This window comes from Helicoverpa zea, chromosome 16, assembly GCF_022581195.2.
Source record: "Helicoverpa zea isolate HzStark_Cry1AcR chromosome 16, ilHelZeax1.1, whole genome shotgun sequence".
NCBI lineage: Eukaryota > Metazoa > Arthropoda > Insecta > Lepidoptera > Noctuidae > Helicoverpa > Helicoverpa zea.
Genome location: NC_061467.1, coordinates 8,589,229 through 8,613,656, shown reverse-complemented (window position 1 = coordinate 8,613,656; position 24,428 = coordinate 8,589,229). Strand labels below are relative to the sequence as shown.

Below are 24,428 nucleotides of genomic sequence, written 5' to 3'. Positions count from 1 at the left end.
GACCATTGTGGGACGCAGAGAAAAGTTTGATTATGACTGCAATTTAACTATTTATAATCTGCAAAAGGAAGGTACCTACCTAAATATTATAGGTATCAAATCAAAATCTTAAGATTTCAAAATTAAATTATTTTTAATCGCATTCTTTTACAACACAAACTTATTCACATTAATATCAATCTAAACTCCAAGATAAAGCGTCTTTGCTTCTTTTCCAATAATCAGCACAGTATTTGGAACAAAACGTAGCACTTAGGAGGACGTCTTCAATTTTATCGATGAGGATAATTTCACTGAAAAAGCAAAATAAATAAATATGTTAATCGGTTTAAAGTCCCCATATAAACTTGGAGTCCCAAGTGCATTGCTTATTAAACTACTTAATTTAGAAACTTACCCAAAACAAAATTCATAATAGATGTGATCAAAAATTGCCTTCTTACAGTTCAAATTCTCACACGTTGAAACTGGCCCACTGCTCAAATCCGATATCAGTACATTGGGCAAGAAATCAAAATGCTCCCTTAGCACATCAGCCGGTACGTAATATGGCTTCGTAGCTTTTCTATAAACAGCCTCCTTTACCGAAACCGATTTGTATTTGTTCCCATTCTCATCTGAATATTTGTCATCTCTAGGATCGATGTTGATACTATGGAAATTCTCTTGTAGATCAACTAAGTTGTTGTTATTATGTTCGTTGTAAAGATTCTCAGTCACGTGTTCGGAATAAAAATTGTACGTTTGTGGATTGAGCTTCTTCACAGCTGTGGTTAACATCTGATAGAACTGCCTCCTACAAATCTCGTACAAACTAGGCGGGGAATAGTACTTAGAGTCTAATATAACGTTGTGCTGTGGTGGGCATTCGATTGTGACTTCTATTTCATTGGAGTCTTGACTTAGTTTTAATTTGCATTGATTATTTCTGTTATTTGTGTTTTGACTAGTTGCTGCATCTAGACACCTAGAAATACACAATGGATTTATTAGAAGGCTCAATACACTCAGTTATTCCCAACTATAAACCGTCGCAGTAGCCATTCAAAAAATCTGTTGAGAAACATAATATTCAATATCGTGTTACGGTAATATTCCCAGAAACGCATAACCTACGCGGATAATTGGAAATAGTTTGGGAAATACAAGCACCATCAAAACTTACCCAATATTGAGACATCTAGTTTGTTGGTCCCTAAACATGTGATACCAGAGGGAGTATGGCAAAGTCTTCAAGTTGCAGTTCCTCCAGAAACGAAACTCGCAGTGATGGTAGTTATAGACAGGCCGCTGGGGAAGCCATCTCAATTTGTTATCTGGAGATAGAAACAAACAATAAATTAGAGCCAATTACGGAAATAAAAAATCTGTGAATATCTTCTGAAAGAACACTCCATCAAAATAAGTAGGTAATTATCAACCTAAAAATGTTCTGGCACTGGTATTCTTAAAGATACTGACGTGGGAAGTAAGATTTTGGAAAAATTGTTTTCAATATAATCTGAATATCAACATAGTAGAATCATTTATTTTAAGTAGTCAAAGATTTTAGGAGACAGTTAGCTTGTTTCAAAGGTAATTTAAGGTGATTGCTGAGATTTTTGAACAAAACAGGTGAATAAGCACATTTACAAGGCTTTAGTTCTAACAATAGGAACACCCACACATTCACAAAATACGGGTGTAGGTAATTGTTTTTTTCAAGATCCAATCTGATTTAATTATGCAAATTCTACGAAGAAAAGTTTATCTTTTTTTCTATTACGTATTACGTTGATTTCTCGCAAACACGGGATTTACAAAATTAGGACATCAAATAAAGCGACATTCGCAGGATACCTACAGTAATATTAACTATTGCTCATTACTCAAAATCAACGATCGCAGTTCCTGCACATATAACAAAGACATCAATTTCTGCAAAAAATGGTAGGTAAAGGCATATCGGAAAATAACAGCATTATCCCTATTACAAAGCTACTCAATCAGAGATCAAAATTATGAAACTACTAAAACTTCATTGCACAACCTCTTAAAGCATTTCCAAACATTTTTCCGTCTCCACGAATATACAATCTTACACCTAAATAGGTCAGCCAAATCAATGAGGAAACATTAAAGTTGATTTATCACGGCTGGTTCGTTATCTGAGGCGCCAAAACTAGTGCCTTCGGTAACTTTACGATGGACAGTAAAACGTAACTAGACCAACCACTGTTTAGTTAAAGTTGCCTAGTTAATAGGTTTTGTTATGTAACACGTAAGGAAAACATTTGGCAATGTAGATATGCTTGCTTATGGGCTGCTTAAGACACCGTTAATTTTCAATTTTATCACTAAAATAAATGTTTGCTTTTGCGACTTACAGCATTTCGATCGTTAATAAATATCAGTGTTTTCGAAATAAATGGATCAAAATAATCTAAAAGTCCTCTTGCACGGCAAATTAATTTCTTCATACTAAGACATTACCTACGAACATTAATCAACACCCTTTCTCATTTGATGAGCAATATTTCATAAAGCTAGAAGAAGATGTGAAAGTACCTATGTACAAAATATTTGTCTTTTGAACAAAAGTACAACGGCCTTGACGTTCCTATTCTTGAGCATACCTATTGCAAATTCGTAAAGCTTATTATGAGATCGTTAACCTTGAAGAGATTAGTTATGACACAGTGCACGTGGCGAGGTGATGATTATCACAAGCTTCTGTTAAATAAATTATTACTTGTTATATTCATGCTAAAGTCATCGCATTATAATAATACATAAACAAAAATAATTTAATTCCAATTCACTATTTGAAGGTAGAAGCTGATAATTCACAAAAAATCCTACAACTATAAGTTTTTGTTGCGTATCTATTTCACACCATGCAAAAATAGTACAGGATCGAATATACCACGCCGCACATACAATTAAATAAGGAATTAAATTACCACAAACCGATAGGTACCGTAGGCGTCTTAACTCTGAGATCCTCAGCGGCAACTCCGTTAGTTCATTCTCATCTAATATGAGGAACTTTAAGCTCCTCGCTTCACCTATCTCATCAGGAATACGCCTCAATCTGTTCCCGCTCACATCTAGGCACTTGAGACATCGCAACTTGGAAATCTCTCTCGGCAACTCCGTTATATCATTACCGCTTACGTACAGGCTTTCCAAGTGCTCCAAAACCCCGATGTTACTTGGCAAACGAGTCAACAGATTCTCCTTCAAATATATATCTGTCACTTCTGATTCTTCACCTCTTAGCTCGTTTAGAGGGAATTCCGTAAAACCTCTGTAGTTCCAATGCAAAACGTTGGTTTGTGTTAATTCATCATTATAATTCATGTTTATTATTTGCACTAGTTTATTTCTATCTACTGTTTTTGCTAGTTCATTTTTCACTTCACTTAACTGTTTTAAAAGTAATGCACTCAAGCAGTCAGTTATTGTTTATGTTATAACGTGTGAGTTAAAAGCTTTGTCCATACGTCTGTTTGAAACGTAAAAGTGAGAAGCGAGCTCCCCTGATTCCCGACTGAAGAAGACTGCATCCCATCGAGCGAACGCACGAGAATTATTTTTAAAACTATAACAAGGTCTTTGCTATAAAGAATTTTCTTTAAAATTTATTCTGCCGTGGGTTGATTGGATTCTGGGGATAGCTTAGTGGATTCTGCTTAGGCTTGGAATGGTGAAATTGAGATAATTAATTCCAGGAAGTTTGCCATTATGATTTTATTTACCTAACAGGTAGATGGCAACCTACTCAGGACATCATTGAATGACAAAACAGCTGAAAAAATAAATCAAAAGCAATTGCTCCTTTTACATCCATCACAGGAACAATAAATCCTTTGAAACAATTACAAATACGTCGAGAAAGCTACGTAAGGTGGTGAGATAAGTCCGGGAGAGGTTGGCGCTGGTCCAATTCCAATATACGATGGCGCGGTGTGAGGTCGAGGACAGGCGTAGCACAATAACAAATAATGAGTCCACCTCGTTGACGAAACATTCGATCTGTTTTACATTTAGTAGGGCACATTATGCTTTCAGTTTTCAAGCCCAAGTGATTGGTGTTAGATTGAAATTAGATCATTTCCAATAAAACCATTATCTACTATTTCCCGATTTAGATTGAGAAGGTATTTCTAGCAATTAAATTTAAATTTTAGTTGATACCTAAAAGCAGCTTTCAGCTGGAATAAGCAATGTGAAATCTTGACGAAAAACATTTTTTTTAGCCCTGGCAATATAGAAACTGTAGTTTCAGTTCCACTTATCAATCAAGACAAGATCCAATTAAATAACAACAGAACCAAACAAAAACCCTCCATTAAATCAATGTATTATGACAAGAAGCTAAAATGGGAGCATGCATCAAAATATTCGTCCTAGTTTCATCGCTTGCATTCATTAAAGAATCTATTTTTATCGCCCATATACCCTCTGTTGTCTTGTTAATTGGGATATATAAAAAACAAAGAAATTTTCTAAGAACTGCTCAGCTTAAAAAGTGTGAAGAACTGATATTATGAGTTTTCCAAGAAGGCAAAGTCGTGGCATGAATTCTGATTTTTTCAATTTATAATTTCAGGGTAAACTTGGTTTTAGTCCACTTTCTTCGTAGTTTCCTTGATATTAGCACTGTCAAGTCAATATTTTAAGGCAACTACGGATTTATTAAAAAGAAAGTAAACTGGCTGAAATAGTCGTTCATTCAAATAAAACGTGGCATTCTATATAAGACCAAAAGAGTGATTTAATGACGTTGTTCAGGCGATACTTATATTATAGTAGGAAATTAAAAATTAAATGATCTGTTTTCTACATAGTCTATATAGTCTGAAATCACCAACCTGCATTGAGCAAGCGCAACCTGCATTAATGCTCAATCCTTCTCCTTGTGAGAGGTGGCCTGTGCCCAGCAGTGGGACGATAAAAAGGCTGTAACAGTATGTTTTCAACATTTTACAAATGAATATGTAGGTTTGACAAAACTTACCAGCATTGATTATTTTATACATACCTACCTACCTGAAAAAACGTATGCAAAATAATTAATGAGGTGTTGTTAAATTGTCTATCCTATTATTATAAACTCGTAAGAAAACTTCATGTCTTCCCAGGCCAGTTAAACTAATATCGGTGTTAACATTAGAAAAATATTAAAGCAATTTCCTTGTCCTAAATGTAAGACGTTTCAGACCAAACATAAAATAAAGGTTGATGTGCTCCATACGGGTTTAGTTCCAATTCTATGGAATAGTCTAGATTCTAGATCAACTGGCCACCCACGCTTGGATATGTATGGAATATTTCAAACGTAATTTTGCTGTTCATGGTATATCTATAGGTACCTACCTATTTTGATGGGATTTTAGAAATAGCTGTCAGTACGAAGTAGGACTTATATATAATAACTTATAAAGGAATTGTTCATTTTGTTGATTAAATTTTTTGGTATTCCGATAAGAAATTCTATTTAAATCTTTGATATTGTAAATAAAAATTATGGATTAGGCTGCTATCAGAATAACATTAACAGAGTAGGTACACGTGATTATCTACCTTAGAAGAAAACTAAATGAAATAAATTAGACACGCACAAAGTCATAATTTTCATATATTTCAGGAAAAAACTACATCAAATTGTAATTTATATTTGATATTATTTAATTATTATTAATAAAAAGGTGCTATACAAAACAGGTCACATGGTGACCATTAATCAATCTATTCAATAGGTAGGTACATACACAAGTATCACACATTCAGCACAAATAGATCAGACTTTGAAGTACAATTAATGAGATGAATCACATCACTTCAATTTTAATAACTTTCGAAATTATAGAATTTTATTGTAAAAAGATTTAGACTTTTTATTCATTCATATACTTACATTTTCAATTTCTCTCTAAAATCTTTAAATCACTTTCTCGTTACTGTTAAAGCTCTTACATTTTTCCATGCGCTTTTCTATATTTTTTGAAACGATTTTCTACAATGTATTTCATTCAATCATTCAACTCGCTAGATATTAGGCGATACATCAATGTCCTATAGTACACTTGCGAGCATTAAAACCGAGTAGGTCATGGCCACATTACTATTAATAAATATCGTACTAAGTCCTAAAACGCAGTGACCTGTAAGGTAGAAAAAATCGGTGGTTAATTTTGTCATGACTCAGATTTACTACTGGCAAGTGTATTCAATTAATGAGTGAAAATTAGACCATTCACAACAGAAGAGGTAGTTTATGATAAGTTTCGATGATGCACTATTTTAATCTATGTTTTTCCTATATAGGTAGTATTCTTTTATAGAATCTCATCAAAATGATAAGAAATATAGAGATTTTTTTATATTTCTAATGATAGAATAGGTGTCGATAGTGTATGAAATAAGTGATAAGTCTATAATTTAAAGTCTAAGGATCAGTCGACAGAAGAATCAACATTCACACCACTAAGGCTATATTTTTGGAATTATTGACTAGTATTATAAATCCTCTGCTTCACTAATATTTACGTATTAGGTATAATAATAATTTCTTAAGCAAAATTTTAAATTTCGTAGTCAATTTTCATTGTTTTGCCAAAATCCTTAAAACTATATAAAACTTTTGGTTAATCACAATTTACATTTTGGTGCAGATAGGGAATTAGATAAAGTACGTCTAATAATATTATGTATACATTATTCCATTGTGTAAATATAATTCACGTTCTAATTATTTGTTTTAATTTTTGCTCAAAAACTAAAGAACTGCTCATGTCTAAAAAAATAGCAACTGCATCTATTTCGGCCACCTATTGTGAACTTAATTAAATTATTGTCATCGCGACAAAAAATATCATCAACAACAAGAAATAATTACAAATGTACTACAACTTTGTTAACATTAATAAGTACGTAAAAATACTCTAGAAATCAGTGAACTATAAATTAGGCGATTGGCAAAAAGACTAGAATAAAATACGGCAACATACATTTCTTCGTTCAAAATCATACAAACTTTCATACCGAGATGGTATTGTATACTTGTCATGCTCACATTGGCTAAGCGCGAGATAGGTAGGACTCTCTATCTTCATTTGGTACATTTTCATTTTATAAATATTACAAAGAGGAAAATATAGTTTGTATAAACTAATAAACTCAAAAACTACATGACCGATTTAAAAATTCTTTCAACATTAGAATGCTACATTATCTGCACGTAACATAGGCTACATTTTATCCCGATAGTTAGTAGTTCCCACAGGACGCGGTTGGAACCGCAGGAAAACGTCTAGTCATGAATAAATAGATTCATAATGAGTTACAAGTCACATATTTCTGGATGCCACATGGGTTAAAAAATAACTTAAAATCTACGTATGATCCTGACACGGCGTCCCTTGCCATCTCCCTCGTCATCACTGTCGAATGAAGTCTGTCGATGACCCAGCATCAGTGCCTGTACCTCAGGGTTGAGAGGCAGAGCAGGGAATGAGGAACGACGCACCATCGGCACTGGACGAGCTCCTAAGTGGAAAGAAGTTGGGTCAAATAAAAGTTGTTAGTACGAGTATGTTGCTATGGTTTGGTGCTGTCCACTTCAAATCAAAAGACATCATATGAGTGTTACTCGGTACTACCTAGGTGGTACTAGGTAAATGAATAATATCTATAAAATATAATAGTATAATAGGTAAAGGTAAAATATAATAGGTTCTGTGGATTTGTGGTTTTGTTTATGTTGTAAGGGCATACAATTTTTGACGGGAAAGACTTGGATTGTTACAAGGTGTGTAGATAAAGTGAATTGATCTTAGGAAAAATATGTGTTGTGGTAGTTAAAAAATATATTGAACACTCATGTTATGATAAGGGTAGACAAGTGACGAAATTGATAAATGTAAAGATGTGGAACATTTGTCGACGATAAAAGTATTGTGACGTTCTTCTTAGTAGCATTCCCAAATATTTTCGTCCGTCTCTAGAGAGTAAAACAGCTTCACAAAATGAAAGACATCCCGCCACATCAATTTACGTCGAGAATCAGACATCTCACGTTTCTAACTAATACCTTGTAATACTTACAAACTCCTTGCTGAATTTGCCTCTGGGAATGTTCAGCTATTTAATTCACAAATTGATGGCAATGTAATTCCAACTGTTATACAAATAAATCCTTAATTAGAGTTAATCGATCAAGAGACTAAGCGTGTTTAATTAAAAGCAGACGCAAGCAGATTACCAATATGTAAAGTATGTACCAATTAATACCACTATCGGGGAACACGGGCATATTTGTCAGCCAACAAGTAATTATAAATTGGATGAAAGGGTTTCACTCGTAAACCGATTTGCTACAGCTAAAAGCCAATTAGAGTCTAACTAATTCCACCACAAATCTTCGAGATAGTATTGATTGCGGATTCATGGCAGAAAATTATTGTACAGCTACAGTTTGAATATGAAACCTTTGATTAACCATTTGGAACGTAATCATGTGTTCAATAGACTGTGAGTTCAATTGATTACATACAAACTTGCTAGCACGGATGTTCCGTATTGACAGATTTCATTATGTGCCACTATGGAGATGATATCTACCGATGTAGGTACGTGCTTACATGCAATGGTGTAAAAGACTTATTGGACCGTGAAGTGCTTTGGCTCTTTACCATTCGTGTATCCTACAGAGAAATAGATTTATCTGTAGTCCAGGCAAGCATGAAACAATTTAAATACAATCTCTGTAATACTGAGAAAATACTGTAACTACAATAAATTGAAACTACTGAAAGGAATTTAAATCAAGCATTTATTACAAAAAGAAATTATCTACAAGAAGTGTGATAACATCGATTACCTGCAAGTCATTTTCAGTCGTCAGACAGACCTTGTTATGAAACAGAGAATATAAAACAGTGATAGGAAAGATAGAACTTTAGATAACATTTAAAATCATAAACATTTACATTCACATTTATAAACATTAAAATTTAAATCAATAAAGAGCAGACTTGCAATGAACTCATAAATTATTTTATCGACATTGCATGTTAGTACGAGAATAGAAATGGAAATTAAAATGGAATGCATACCAAAGAGCTTGGCTACGGATTGCCTTTTGACGAGTCTCGGGTCTCCTGCTGGGGTCTCGGCGATAGACGCCGGAGCTGAACCCTCCTGAGATTTCCTGTGTGTTTCACTTAGGTACGAATTAGTAGAATCTCCCCTTTTATATGGCCTAGTTTGGCGACTGCTATTCTTCTTCTCTTCTTCTTCGGTATTCACAATAGATTCAACAATTTGAAAAAGCTGCAGCCCAAACTTGCTTGATTCTCTTCGCAGTGTTTTTTTATTAGCAAATTCTGCTAACGATTGCCTTCTTTCTCCGTCAGGGTTGAGCTTCCTTCTTGCTCGTTCTTCTTCTTTCACTTTGAGTACATCTAGTATAGCGTTGAGCAACAGCACTAAGAGGAATACGGTAATGCCAATAACTGTGACGGTGTTGTTGTCAGTGCTCAAGCCATGATGTTTATGTTTGCGTTTCGTCACGATCGGTTTTTCAGTGAACACTTGTAAAATGCTACACCCGTCTTTTATATATAGTGGAATGACTTTTGGTTTCACAACAGGTTTTAACGCGAGCGGCTGGATTTCTGGAGTTTTGTGATGTTCTTCCGAAGTGATCGTAGGCTCAGCAATCTTCTCGGGCAGTACAACGTTCGCTTCAACATTCCGTTTCGTAAACCACATTTGAACACTGTAGATGCTATAAACGATCACGGCTAATATAAAAAGCAAGATCTTACGTTCGTTCATGTTTACATCGCAAAAGCACTGGTTTGTTTTGACACAGAAGCGCGCGTGCGTGCGTGTCTATTCGCGTACTGCACGATTTAGTTAAACAATATCCGAAGATTGTGGTAAATGGATTTATAATTTTCACTTTTGTGGGTTTGTCTGGAATATTTTGAGCGTGTTATTACGTAGCGTTGTCCGGCGGCGTCATTTTGTGATTTGTGTGGTGGGTAGCGCGCAGTGCGCATGTGCGGGCGGTGGCCGGGTCGCCAGGGTCGCGAGTACCGCTACCGTACGCCGCGAGTACGCCGAGCCCGTACTACACATACCTACATAACTTTCGACAAATGCTCCATTATCTGATACATCCTCTTGCATCCTGTTCTTTTTATCTGACACGATGCGCTTTCGTTAACTTTCTATCAATTTATCTCCTGTTTATTGATTTTACCGTGCCGATTGTGCATGAAAAATCTTGTCTATCAATAAACGTCTGAGTGCTCGCTAGATAACAAATGGAATTCAATAACCTTTATCTGGACCTGCTTTGATGATCCGGTATTTTATTAATATTGGAAAGACCGAGTGCATTAGTTTAATTTTCTACTTGATTATTTTTTTATAACGCTTCTTTTTTATAATGTAGGTAAATCCAAATAACGTTTGGATTAAGTGTGTAGATGGTACAGTTTGTAGGTCAGTTCTGTGACTTTATTGTTCGTGTCCACGAAGGTGCGATTATTCAATTGTACTAAGGAATTGAGTCAAGAGCTGATTCACTCGTCTGTTTAGTTTGTTGTAGCAAACATATTTTGTTGACTTAAATGGCAGTTAACATTTAATAGTTTGGCACTGTAGACATGCCTAGCCTAGTCGGGTGAAAACGGATCAAGTTAGACGAAATAGTTAGATGTATCTATAGTACAGCTATAGGTAGGTTGATCCAAAGCAAAATAAAAATGTCTACGAACAAAAATATGTATTTGTATCTGAATCATGTAGGTAGTTAAGCAATAAAACAAACGATGTTACTTGGAAAGTTTTCATACACCTTGTTATAAACCTACTAAACGCAATGAATCAAGTATTTAATTTTCTATTAAAACTTGCCAAGTAACATCATTAAAAAGTAACTATTTTAAACTAAGGTATGTGTATGGAACTTGGTACTTATTCAGATCTCACTTCTTTTATAGGCGAAGCATTCCCATATTATCGAACTTGGCAGTCTTTCACATTTTTGTTTTGGGTGGGATTTCATTTATTTTTGTAAGGTTGTTTATTTTATTTTTTTCTTATGATGAAGTTAGTTAAAGGAATGTCTCATTTATACTATCTTTTAGATTTTTTAATATGCACTGTTTCTTACAAAGAAATGAACTAGATTAACTAAATGGACTAGATTTACCAACTGACTGACATGACATGTTATCATATATTATGTTCGTGGATCAAAGTTACACATTCGTTATTTTCGAAAGTGATTCACACTTGGCCGTTTTCAGATTTTTATTTTACTTCTAACTACACTATTTTACTTCTAACTAAACTAAATACAAACCATTCGAAGATATATTATATAAATATAGATAAAGGACGATGGGCGTTTTGGTACCCTGTCCAACAGTGTTGATTCTAGTACCATTGCGTAGGTCTTGGCAAGCCAAAAAATGTTTACTATGACGACTAGTCCCAATTCCTTGTCCATTTCGCGTGACATCGACTAATAGAATGTATAATGTTCATAAATCATCAACGTAGATGTAGTTCTTAAATCCAACTGTATTGAATAAAAACTGGTAAAGTAACAAAAAAACAAGAATTTGGCCTTCTTAGAATGTTTGCCTGCCCACTGCTTTAAAAAAAGTCTGTGTGCAAACCTTTGCAGTTCACGCAGAATATAGCTTATGTATTTGATGAAAGTCTTTCAGTATTTACAATCAATTAATGTTTAATGATTATCGTGTTTTAATAACAGGTTTTTTTATTTCATATAATGTGTAGGTACATGGAAGCCAGTATGTTTAAAGATAGTATGTAACTAAAATGATTAGTTGTGTTTTCAGAAATGTTTTGAACTTTTGTCAAATCAGATGACGATTGTGTTTCCGTAGTATGACTCCATAGACTATTACAACCTTTAGATTATAATAGAGTGTATCTCAAACAATGTAAGATGTCTATTAACTGAGTTTAAAATTATTATACTGAAGACATATGCCTCTTAATGAATTTGCATATATGGATGACATACTTGTTTCTATGTCGATTTAATTTTTATCGTTACTCGGATCGGACAGCTAATTGAGGCAAGCCCCAAAGTTTTTATTATTGTTCACGTAAATACCTTTCTAATGATATATCATACGTTACTGTTGGAGCGGGTACCAAATCCCATACAAAGTGCCCATTGTTCTTTAGTTCGTTTTAGTTCCTTAGGGGTATAAATTTACACCTGGTATAAAACACCTTCATTATTTTGAAACCGACTCACACTTGGCCATTTTCAGATTTTTCCCTTTACCTTGACATAAAGACCTACCTCCATGCCAAATTTCAAGTCAATACGACCATTGGAAGTGGTCTAGGTTTTTGATGAGTGAGTCAGTGAATCAGTCAGTCAGTGAGTGTATAGTAAAAATAGCGATTTTCTGACGTCAATAACTCAAGACCTACAATAGGTATATTAATGAAATTTTGTATTTTAGATAAGTGAGGGGGTCTCAATAGATACTAGAAATTTGATATGCGTAAATAAAATAGATTTTGAGTTACAGGGGGGTCGAATTTGGCCCGAAATGGTTCGTGTAATATAACCCACGGCCGGTGTGTCGCTTTTTTTGCTCGAACTTGGCGGACACACTGCCGTGTGTCTAGATAGTTAGATGTATCTATAGTACAGCTATAGGTAGGTTGATCCAAACCAAAATAAAAATGTCTACGAACAAAAATATGTATTTGTATCTGAATCATGTAGGTAGTTAAGCAATAAAACAAACGACTGCTGTAAATACGAGACGAAAATGTAACGAAGGGTTTTAAAAGCATTTCAACATTGTTCCCAGTCAATAATAAATGCTTATCATGTACCTACATCTATATATAATATATTAACCGAGTAATAGTACAGAAGCTCACGAACTCAATTTGGACGCGAGTGGCGTCAATAATTCAGTGGACTATAAGGCGTTTGTTCCCATTTTCCTGGTTACACCACCAGTAGCAGGGGAAGTGGAATTAACCATATTACATAAGGAGAACGTGGTAATTACCGTGTCTTGCGGTGTTGTCGATATTTCTGTGGCTGTCTTAAGATATTTGATAGATTTTTGGCTTAAGTCTATGTGTTCTGTTTCCGAAGTTTGCTTTTCTAACAACGGTGTAGTGAAGCTTCTTAAGAAGAGTTCGTAACTATAGTTGTAGGGTTAAATGAACGAGAGATAAAAAATCTGCTCAGGTCAGGCACTAGATTATAGTAAAAATATGTTTCTTGGCTGCTGTTTAAGTTCAGGATCAAGGCAAAACCCATAAGGCTGCATACATCAAGTCACAGATAGACTTAGAAATCTATATTACCTACTACACCAGGGTGTTAACACTTCAAAAGTAGTATAGCTATGTGGCAATCCTTCAATTCATATCTAAAAATGTTTGTAGCTGCACACATTACTTATTTTAATATAAATGGCATACTTTATAGCCACGAAAGGAAATATTGATGCGATCTTTCAGAACTATACCGTACGTCATAAATAAATAAGTATAATTATAGAAGCACTTCTCGTAAGTCGGGTTATGAAACTGTTTGAAATACGCTGGTGATTGATTCAGATTATAAAAAGATGCAACGTTTCAGATGAAAAGCTTGTTGTTGTGCATTGTTAGTATTTATGTTTTACTGATACTTAATTAAAAATGAAATAATAAAATCTACATACTATTATCATGATTTTTGGACGGTGAATAGTAACATTAAGCTTATGGCCTTTTTTCAGCCATTTAAAAAAAGATGCATTATCATCATGATTTTTTGATATATTAACATATGTCAATAGGATAACCGATAAGTAGGACACCGTAAGGAACATTTAAAATTAACTTAGTAACACTTAAAATTAACTTACTTATTAAATTAGAAATACAATAACATTAATATTTAAATCATGATAAAGAATTTATTACCCCTCAAAAAATACTTCTATCCGAAAGCAAACCAAGTTAAAAGAAAACTGCGAACAGAAATGTTTTCTATAATTTTGTTTATCTATACTAATATTATAAAGCTGAAGAGTTTGTTTGTTTGTTTGGACGCGCTAATCTCAAGAACTACTGGACCGATTTGAAAAATTCTTTCAGTGTTAGATAGCCCATTTATCGAGGAAGGCTATAGGCTACTTTTTATCCGGGTTCGTGCCGTGGTTCCTACGGGATGCGGGTGAAACCGCTGACAGAAGCAAGTATTTAATAAGCGTTCATATTTGTTTTGTTTGGCGTCTGTCCGACATCGGTTGTTGTTCTACAGTTGTGCTCGAGGCACTTATCTTTACGTGGAACGATTCTTTAATACTGGGAATAATGCTATTTATTATTTGGATTAGATGCACTGGGTAGTTATAAATATCTTCGTTAAATAAGAAATGCGGATTTTGCTTTTAAATGTTGCTATTTTTATTTTTATTGTACCTATATACATGTTGCGTTTCACTGCACTTCAAAGACTCTGCTCCCATTTATCATATTGCTTATCCTAACCTATATTTTCTAACGACAAAAAAATTGGTAAGATCAATAAAAACCGGCGTATTTTTTATGTGATATGAACGAAACGAACAAATGAACGTATTTCACTTGCCATCTATTTCGTACACAAGTTAAACCCTTCAATACTGTACCATTAAATTAATAGATGATATAAAATATTTTGCTAATACAGAATATTGTAAAAGTGCTAGCAATATCCTTGATAGCATATTTTTTCCAAAACAGTATTCCGATATTGCAGTGCAGTTAAGGCAGGCAGTTACGATCCCGAAAGATTTCCATTTCACGCTTCGTCGCATTCGGCTGCGCATTAAAATATGCAACTGCAGACCTATTCTGTGTACTGAGAACTGCATAGCTGCGATTACTTACGAAGACAGTTTTTTTCCTTCTATATTCTGTATTCGATATTGGGTTGACATAGTGTTTTGAATAGTGTGAGCTTCAAGTACACTGACAGTGTTTATACAAATGAGAGGATTGGTGAGATTTTTATACAAACAATGCTTACTAAGCATTCTAACGACCTGTCAAGAAGATTTTCTATCTATTAATACTAGAAATAAAAGTTGGCATACAATGCCAAGTCACCTGCCGTTCGGAATGTTTCAGAAGACTCTGTCAATACTGTCACCAGGACTTAGATTAACACACTTAGAGAACATCACTAAACACTGTCGTGTCAGGTCTTACACCACATGTACATAAGTGGCAACCTGCCAGCATCTCTCACCAACCTACCTTGACATTGAGCCCGAGCTGTTTATAACAACAACGCTAAAATTGGCGACAAAACAGCTGGCTAATGAATCGGTAAATCAGATATAATTACGGAAGTAAATGATTTGAATATTCCGCTGTTGACTCGTTGGTTTGTTGGTTTGTTGCGTGGTGTCAGGAAATGTGTGATAATTGTTGAGATAATGCAGTTCATTTTACCCTTAATATAATATATAATGACCCTTTCAATCATATCTGCGTAGTATGATAAAAAAATAAAATGCTAAGGTTAGAAGAGGGCGAATGCCGAGGTATCGTAACTCAAAATATTTATTGACTTGTTAAGGTATTTTACAGATGTTGATAATAATGTTAATGAAAACGTGTGAAGTAATGGTACGAATACCGCTTCTAAAATAGTTAAGAATAAGTGGGATGAAGTGGTGGAACTCACGAATATTTAACAGCTAAACAAGACATTAAAAGCTCGCTTACAACAAAATACTTAACATAGCTACTTAAACACTAAACAGTATGTAGACATGAGTTCCTATTGAATAGTTCCCAGAGATCAGATAATATAGCCGTTCATAGATAAGTGGATGATTGCTAACCAAACGTGGAGCCTGACCTTTCACGACCAATGGGAGTGCTCGTCACAATATGTGCTGATTGAGAACTTATATCCTTCACGAGGATTATGAAATAGGGAAGTTAGGATATGTTGAACTTGATGGTATACTGGATAAATGCAGAATCCAGTCTATTGCATTACATTACACAATAGTATTCTATTGCATTCTTTTGCATCGGCAGTTGATGTGATGAAGATTACTTTCAACAAAAATTCCTCAATTGCTCAAAGTCCCTGAAGAAAAGATGGATTCATCTGCAGATCAATTCATCTTAACAAAGTTACATTATTTTATATGTTTTAAATGCTAATGAAGTTATAATTTTCAGTCAACAGCGAACAGGGCAGTAGGTACCATGGGGCAGGAAAGAAGAATCAACAATAAAGATAATTACAAATTTTTACCATATACAGCTTTTTATGAACCTCAAATATACAACTCCACTATAACTTTTAATTTCTTCACAACAGCCCCACTAAAATCACCCAAAACTAGAGTAATGACGTAACACATTCCAGAATCTTCCCCCGAAACAGCAACGTTCGCACCTGCCGCACTAATGTACGTATTGCGATACACGGGATTACACGGACATTTTATTATGCACCTCCAGCTAGACTTATTAGGGAAATTGACAGAAAATCTATTACGGAGGAAAAGATATTATGTAGATGTTTGGTGAATTATTTTGTTTACTTTCTGTGGGAGGATTTTTGGAGAAATTATCAGGCTTGGAAATCTACCTAAGCCATTAATTCATCCAGTGTAAAACAGCCTATTTATCGAGAAAGGCTTTGCAGGCTTTATACGTTTTTTCGGATAATGCGACGAATTTCTTCAATATTTTTTTTCTGTTAAGTATACCAAACACTAAAGGCTTGTTATTTATTTGATAATAAAATCTATTATCTTGGAAAATTTCCCCCTATATTGCATTGCATTGTACAAGAAATATTCCCATTAATGTATGAACAAGTATCAGCTTTTACAGTATTAATTACGCCTCATTAAAATGAGAGCGAAGTATTATGATACTTGTCAGAGATAAGAAAGGTGTAGCTAAGTAATTAGCGTGTTTTATGAATGGCTAATGAAGGTATATATACTTATATTTTACCGACGCCACTCGGGAACTAGGGCGCACGGTAATTTTGTAAAGATAAAGTTCTATTTTAGGAAAAGATTTTGTTTATTACAAATTAATATTCTTCTTTTTGAAGTAACACATATTTTGTACCTATTTGTAAGTCTAACCTGCTATCCTATCGGCTTCAAGTGCGATTGCTCTAGTCAATACCGAGCAATAATACTCTTGATTCATGCTCATCACAACCTTACAATCAAGACTTAAAATGTTCTATACGAATATAAACTTCAGACATATCATTGTTGAGTGTCTAAAAGCAGATTTTAGTTCAATTACCGGATTTTTTATCCCATTGTAATTGTTGCGAAAGCACACCATCTTGATAGGCCGTCTAAGGCGATTATCACACTGCCCCGCATGATGCAGCGTAGTGCGTGGATGCGTTTTTTTCCGTTGTATGGAAATATTTCCGTTTGTATGGAAAACACGCATAGTCCAACACACTGAAAATGCATCCACGCGCGTTCATGCGGATCACGCACATACATGCGGAGAAACACGCACCCCCGCGCGTAGGTGCGGGGCGAGACGCAAGGTATGGCACACTGAATCCCGCAATGCCGCGCGTGATTTTGAATGGGCGTGACGTGTATATTTGAAAATGGAACTCGCTGTGCGTGAATTTACAAAACGCACCTACGCGCGTGAGTGCGTGAAAAACCCGCACGATGATGCAGATCTGCACTCCCGCAGGAACGCGCGTAGGTGCGTCGACACGCAAGATGCAGCGTGATGCGGGGCAGTGTGAAGATCACCTTAGCCATCTTGATTGTTTCATCAAAATCAAAATGTCAGAAGAATCTATTTCATACTACTTCTATTCACAGGTACATCATCATAATAATAAAGAGAGCTTATTTGTTTGTTCAAACCTTGTGTTATATAAATGCACTTGAAAGGCCAATTTATGGAGAAAGGTAGTATTTGAGTTATAGGAATATAGGCTTTTTAATATCATTTTTTAGGTTCAGCCCAAATATATAACGTTTCGTTAAAGTATGGGCACAAAGACGAAACCGCGAATCAAAGCTAGTACCCCTTCTAATATACTAAATGCGAAAGTAACTCTGTCTGTCTGTCTGTTACGCTTTCACGTCTAAACCACTGAACTGATTTTAATAAAAATTGGTACAGAGATAGAGTTGACCTTGAGAAAGAACATAGGATAGATTTTATCCCGGACTTTTGTGAAGAATTCTCTTGGAAACCCTAAACGATATAACCGAACTCTACGCAGGCCAAGCCGAGGGCAGATGCTAGTCATTAATATATGCAGAAATTTCTTTGTAGGTGTTAATGCACGTGATAGTGAAGCAACACTTAGTCATCATAATTGATGCGTATACGCATAGATCTGATATTAAGGTCGTGGTTTTATAGCATCGACCAACGATTCTGTATTAGAGTGCAGATGTGGGTGTAGGTTACATTATACCTATATTTACTGATCTACTGATATTAAAATTTGATTGTGTAAATGGTATATAAATTATATATCCATACTTCACCAACGACACCAATGTTGTGCTTTTTTTTTTCAATTATGTTTATTAATAGTTGTATCAGGCTTTGTATATCCTGATAAAATACAACTTGGCTATTTTATGTGTATGTAAAGTGAAGTTGACTACAAACTAAATACATTGTTATTACTATCCAAATTGTACCTTCTAAGAGACTTCATTAAAAGCCATGCTTTGCGTCTGAAAGACGTCGTTTTTGAAAAGATTTCTCTGTGCACAAAGCTATTAATTGGCTTCCTGTCTTGATGCCAACGGCCAATAAGAGAGCTTCAATATTCAATATAAGCAGTATTTATCAGTAACAAGGTGTATTAATGTTCGCTATGAACGGCCAATTTTGATTTCCCTTAAAAAGACGGAAGCCGTTTTTTTCAAAGCTTTTCATACTCGTGACTAATGAAGCTGAAAGCCATTGTCATGAGATACAACACAGCTCTTTGAAATGGTGAATTTTGTATTTACGACCTTATGATTTTGGTGAAAAACCGGCTAATTTGAGGTATTTATGTAGCTTTTGTTATTTGCTGAAGCGGGAAACTGTCATCCTCATATTTATATCAAAAAGGACGTAAAATGATACGTGGGTTTGTGTATTGGTTACGAAATTAGATACAAGTATGTAAAAGGAAATATTTACGTCTGATGGAGAGACGTAAGAAAGTGCGTAGTAGTTACAGGTAGCGATGATTATATAGCGATGATTTTTAGCTACTGCTATCTCTAATGTTATCATTCAACTCTTAAACCAATTTACACCAAAAGCGCAAATCTTTGTCCGAATTGAAAAGTCCAGTTTAGAAAACCAGCGTAGAAGATTTTTGAAAAATACAAAACAAAACCGAGATAACTGTACATTTTACCAAAAATAAAACCAAATATTGACACTCAGATCTTTCTTTAATTCGATCATTTATTCGAATAAAATATCGATACAAACATCGATAGCTCGGCCGGTTAATCGGACTCGAAAATTGTTTTGAATAGCGTCAAACGCGTCCTTAATGAGGAGAATTGGGTTTTCATGATATTACTTCAGCAGCTCTCAATTTCAGTCTTATTGAATTTTCCACGAAACGTTTGCGTTGCCAATGTTATTGAATTCCGTAGCGATTCTGTATACCATTAAGATTTATGAATTGACTTTTCTCTGTTTGCCTTTTCTATTTTTGGTATAATTTTTATTTAATTGTTCATTTGTTATTTTTATCTGGTATGTCTTATTCTACAGTTATATAGAATAAGAGTAGATAAGGTATACACGCCTTCAGTAAGAGAGATTTTGACGCTCATGGTCATTGCTATTAAGAAATTCGTAGGCTCTGTGTCATATTTTTAACCGAATTCCCAAAAAGAACTTTTTTACAAAAAAATTAAACCGACTTCCAAAAACACTAAAAAGCAAAAAAAAATAACTAATTTTAGGTGCATCGGCCTAGAAGTCGGTGGCAAATGGATGTTACTGAGTTAATTTTGCCACCGACTTCTAGGCCGATGCACCTAAAATTAGTTATTTTTTTTTGTAAAAAAGTTTTTTATTTACAACTTTTTAGTGATACGAATAGTGTTAATAATGTTTTTAGATAAATCTTTCAGTTTAAGGATCTAGGGTTTTTCAAACATAAACCTATATCATTTTATCAGGGTTAAATTGATGTCCGAACATGTGTTTTTTTTTATTTAATAGTAAGTTACTTTTAAATAAAAGGGATTGCTAGATAAAAAAGATCGTGCCATTAACATCAAAGATATGTTACGAGTACCCTAAATCGTTTGATCCTAATTTACGAAGGGTAGAGTGTGTAGAACTACACTTACCTATGTTTTAAATTACAAATGTCGCTAAAATTCGTCGAACTCATACATGAAATATGAAGTAAATCCATTTAATCCACCCAACAAGTAAAAAGGCGTACAATATTTTTTAATGACTGGTTTTGGGTACGGTCGTAAAATTCTAGGTACTACCTTATGTAAGTACTAAAGTCAATTTTCTGAGAGCTACAGGGAAATTGAATTTTTGGTTAATTTTCCTTTTTTATATATTTCCAGTTAAAAATATCAAGTTTTCGTTTCAAAGAATAGTTTTATTTTTGTATCATTCAACTTACTTAAATATAAAAGAATATACATAATAAACCGACTTCCAAAAACACTAAAAAGTAAAAAAAACTAATTTTAGGGGCATCGGCGTAGAAGTCGGTGTCTAATGGATGTTACTAAGTTAATTTTGCTTTTTAGTGTTTTTGGAAGTCTGTTTAATTTTTTTGTAAAAAAGTTTTTTATTTACAGCTTTTCAGTGATACGAATAGTTGTCACTATCCATATAAGTCGAAAGTTCTCATCAATACAAAGAATTTAAGCCCAAATACGAGGTATTTTACATATTCGGTTGTCGAGTTCCCTCGACCTTGTCTGGTCTCCATCATCAGATCAGCTCCAAACCTTCACTGTTGCAGAGGTCTCGTCAATACAAATAATATAAGCCCAAACACGAGATAGTTTACATATTCAGTTGTCGAGTTCCCTCGACCCTCTCTGATCTCCATCATCAGGTCAGCTCCAAACCTTCATTGTTGAATAGTGCTTTCAGGCATACACCTGAGTGTCAAGTTTTTACTCTATGTATGCCTACAACTTTCGAAGTTTGCCCTCGATTTCTCAGGGTTTCCATCATCAGATCCGTGACCTGATGACTATGAGACCATCTGGCAGCTATTCCGCGTCGAACAAAAAAAGAATCACGTAAATCGGTCTATAAACCTCGAAGTAATCGATGTACATACATAGAAAAAGAAAAAAACATACCGGCCGAATTGAGAACCTCCTCCTTTTTGGGAAGTCGGTTAAAAAATACGTTATATATACGTCAAAATTATTTAAAAAAAAATGTATTCAAACACGTTCACCAAGTCATCCCGTTTCACCTTCACATAAAAAACCTTTTAAATTCTACATCATAAGTTAGGAACTAAAGTTGACAGCTTATTTGCATTACGAAAGCTATCTCTTTCAGTCTGGGTGGATTTCGCATGTAATTTGACTAGATCCTCTCGAAATCTCTCCTCTATAACGTATGTTGGTCACATACACTGTAGGTCCCACTTATTTTGCCTAGACATATTTCCATTACTTCTGGGTTGCTTCAATATTTTTTCTATGTTTTTTAGGTTCCATTTTTATTCCATACAGTGTAATATGACATCTGTATAATTGTTAAGTGATAACAATAAAAGTTATACCACAAAACAAACAAAAACCTAGATAATTAATGAGGTTTGGAAATATTTTCCCATAAACAGGTTGAACAAGAAAATAAAAACAAACTTGTCTGAAATTAATGCTAACTAATAATATGCATAAAAGACGGATGAGATAAAAAGACAAATACTAAATGCAAATTACGATTTTTTTATTCTTATATGATTTTTTTATTCTTATACCTATATTTGTGGAGTCCACCACTTTAATTCATGACTAGAATATTTTTATAATTCTATGCACGGTATCGACTGTTTCTTACGGTTAGATATGAAACTATTTATCTGCATGTTACGGTAACTGATCCGTCCATTGAGAGACTGTGATATTATCTAAATGAAGCTAATGTCATTCAATATGCAATCGCAAAACAACTAAACGATTATTGAAATCCACAGAAAGCCAACAAAATTATATCTAAATCACTGTCACATTTGTTAAATATTTCTGAGGATACATGGCAACGTTCAGGGTTTAAAGCCAGCTTAATCTCAGTACCAGTCTGTCACGTAGAACGGTAAGGCAGAGTTTACAGTATAAGGCTTAGCAAGAGTTAATTGTAGGATTCTAACTAATCTAACTACAGAAGCGTCGGTCTCGGTGGCATCTAGAATTAATTTTGTTAAGGCGCTAAGAAAGTCTTTCAACGTTTTAAAAAAAGAGGCTAGAATGAAAATGAAGTCGTTACGGAAATATACTGAGGTTTTGTATAAAAGTGTAGTGTTTGCAGACGGCTGTCTATTGGAAAATTAGTTGGACTAAAATCATTTGAAAATAGCATACTCGCTACAAAACTAAACGTAGCGTAGGCTTGAAATTGAAAGTGTTTGATAGGTTTCATACGGCACACCCGATGTAATAAAGTAGGTTTTTTCTCAAAATTATGACGTCATAGTAAGCCTAAGATTAAGCTGATTATGTAAATATTTGCGATTCTGTTATGTGACAAATTAATAAAGATTGGCCTATTGTATATTATGTATATTTTACTAACCGGTTTGACCTGGTATCTTAACAATAGATTCAGAAAGGTAACATCCTTCTGTCTTGAAGGATTACAAAAAGGTACAAAAGAATATTGCAACATAAAACGTCTTTGAGGAAACTTCAATTTACTTAAAGCTTTTAAATAAAGTGTGCTTAAGATACATCAATATATTGATTCTGGTATCCTGGCTTTTCTTTGCGTTGAAAGAAAATGCGTATATGAGAATTCTAACCAAATTCAGCACCATTTCTTGACGGAGCTCCTCAGATTTAAAGAAATATTGTCCTTTTAACCTGATTTAGGACAGAAAATGAGACGTTACCATCATTTAGGTAACTGGATGACTGTGTTCGGAATTTCGACTTATTAGGGACCAAAAGGGACTTACAAAGGTCTGGTGAAAGGGCAAGACGTTAGTAAATTATTGTACATTAATACTAGGTAGGGTTATTATTTGCTTAATGTGGATATTTTATAAAGGCGAAGAGTTTGTTTGTTGTTTGCCTCATCATTATCATCGTCCTTTATATTGTTTACACACATACACATAGGTATCCTTAAGAAGCTTTCGTGAACTACAAATTCCGTAGGACTTTGTAACTAACTTAAAAGAAAATGCACAAACGTTTTCCATCGTTTTTTAAAGCAAAGAACAGCAATGTTTCTTATACCTCTTGAAGGGGAAAATCGCTTGGAATTTCTGAAACTAAATTCTCAAAGCGTTCTTTTCAATTTTATCATGATACATCGGCCCTCTCGAGACAGAATGTTTTCCTTCACTGTATCTTACAATATGCAACTTTGCAAATATTTATTATTTTAATACAAAGTATAAATAATACGTTTAATATAAGGCAACATGGACATCCTGTGTGAGTTATTATTTTAATAATCCAGACCTTTGCAATAATTGCACATAAATTTGGTTAAAGCGTGTATGAAAAAGATATTAGTATAATGTTATTTTTAACATAAAAACTTCTATGACTTTTTATTATGAGAAAACATTGGACTGTGCAGTAATTTTCTTCGCTTTTCTGGGTTGCAGGAAGTCATAGTTTAATCTAGAGTATACCGTCTCAGGCAATCACTCTTAAGCTAGAATTCTCTCTTCCTGGACTGGGTATAATTTGCACTAAGTATTTTATTCAGCTTTTTTTAATAGCTAAAAAATAAAAGTTTGATAGAGGATGCGGTTTAATAAAACGACATTCTTTTTGTTATACACGTGTATCAGATTGCTATTATTAGTTTCTCACCGAATAAAATAATTAATGATTGGTATATGTAGTGGTATACCTACCTACTATTTTTGTTTCTCAGCTGTACGCTCTCTTAATAATATCAGCAAAACATAATGACAGAGCAAAATAAATAAATATCTACTTAATTAATTGCTCCAAAATATATGTAGGTAGGTAAGTTAAAGATTTCCACGAATTGCAGATTCCTGACACCACAAAACGGCCGATATCCAAAGAAAAGTAACAGCGGTGTGCTTAGAGCGGAAACTTTATATTCAATATGTATTCATAAATATGTATATATGTAGCTATATGTAGTTTATCAGTTGTGTTAGCACCCATAACACA

The 24,428-nt window shown here is 34.3% G+C and overlaps 1 protein-coding gene across 2 annotated transcripts; it reads right to left on the bottom strand.

The window, feature by feature from the left end:
* Positions 1-114: 114 nt before the first annotated feature.
* LOC124637720 (erbin-like) lies at positions 115-10,036 on the bottom strand. Of its 2 annotated transcripts, none has more exons than XM_047174348.1 (4): positions 9,102-10,036; positions 1,166-1,316; positions 398-967; positions 115-293 (listed from the first exon to the last, which is right to left on the bottom strand). In XM_047174348.1, exons 1-4 carry the CDS (start codon positions 9,823-9,825, stop codon positions 176-178), a joined length of 1,563 nt encoding a protein of 520 aa, XP_047030304.1. In that variant the 5' UTR covers positions 9,826-10,036; the 3' UTR covers positions 115-175. The 2 variants fall into 2 exon arrangements, with proteins under 2 accessions (XP_047030304.1, XP_047030303.1); XM_047174347.1 differs by lacking the exon at positions 9,102-10,036 and adding an exon at positions 2,943-3,545.
* Positions 10,037-24,428: the final 14,392 nt, after the last annotated feature.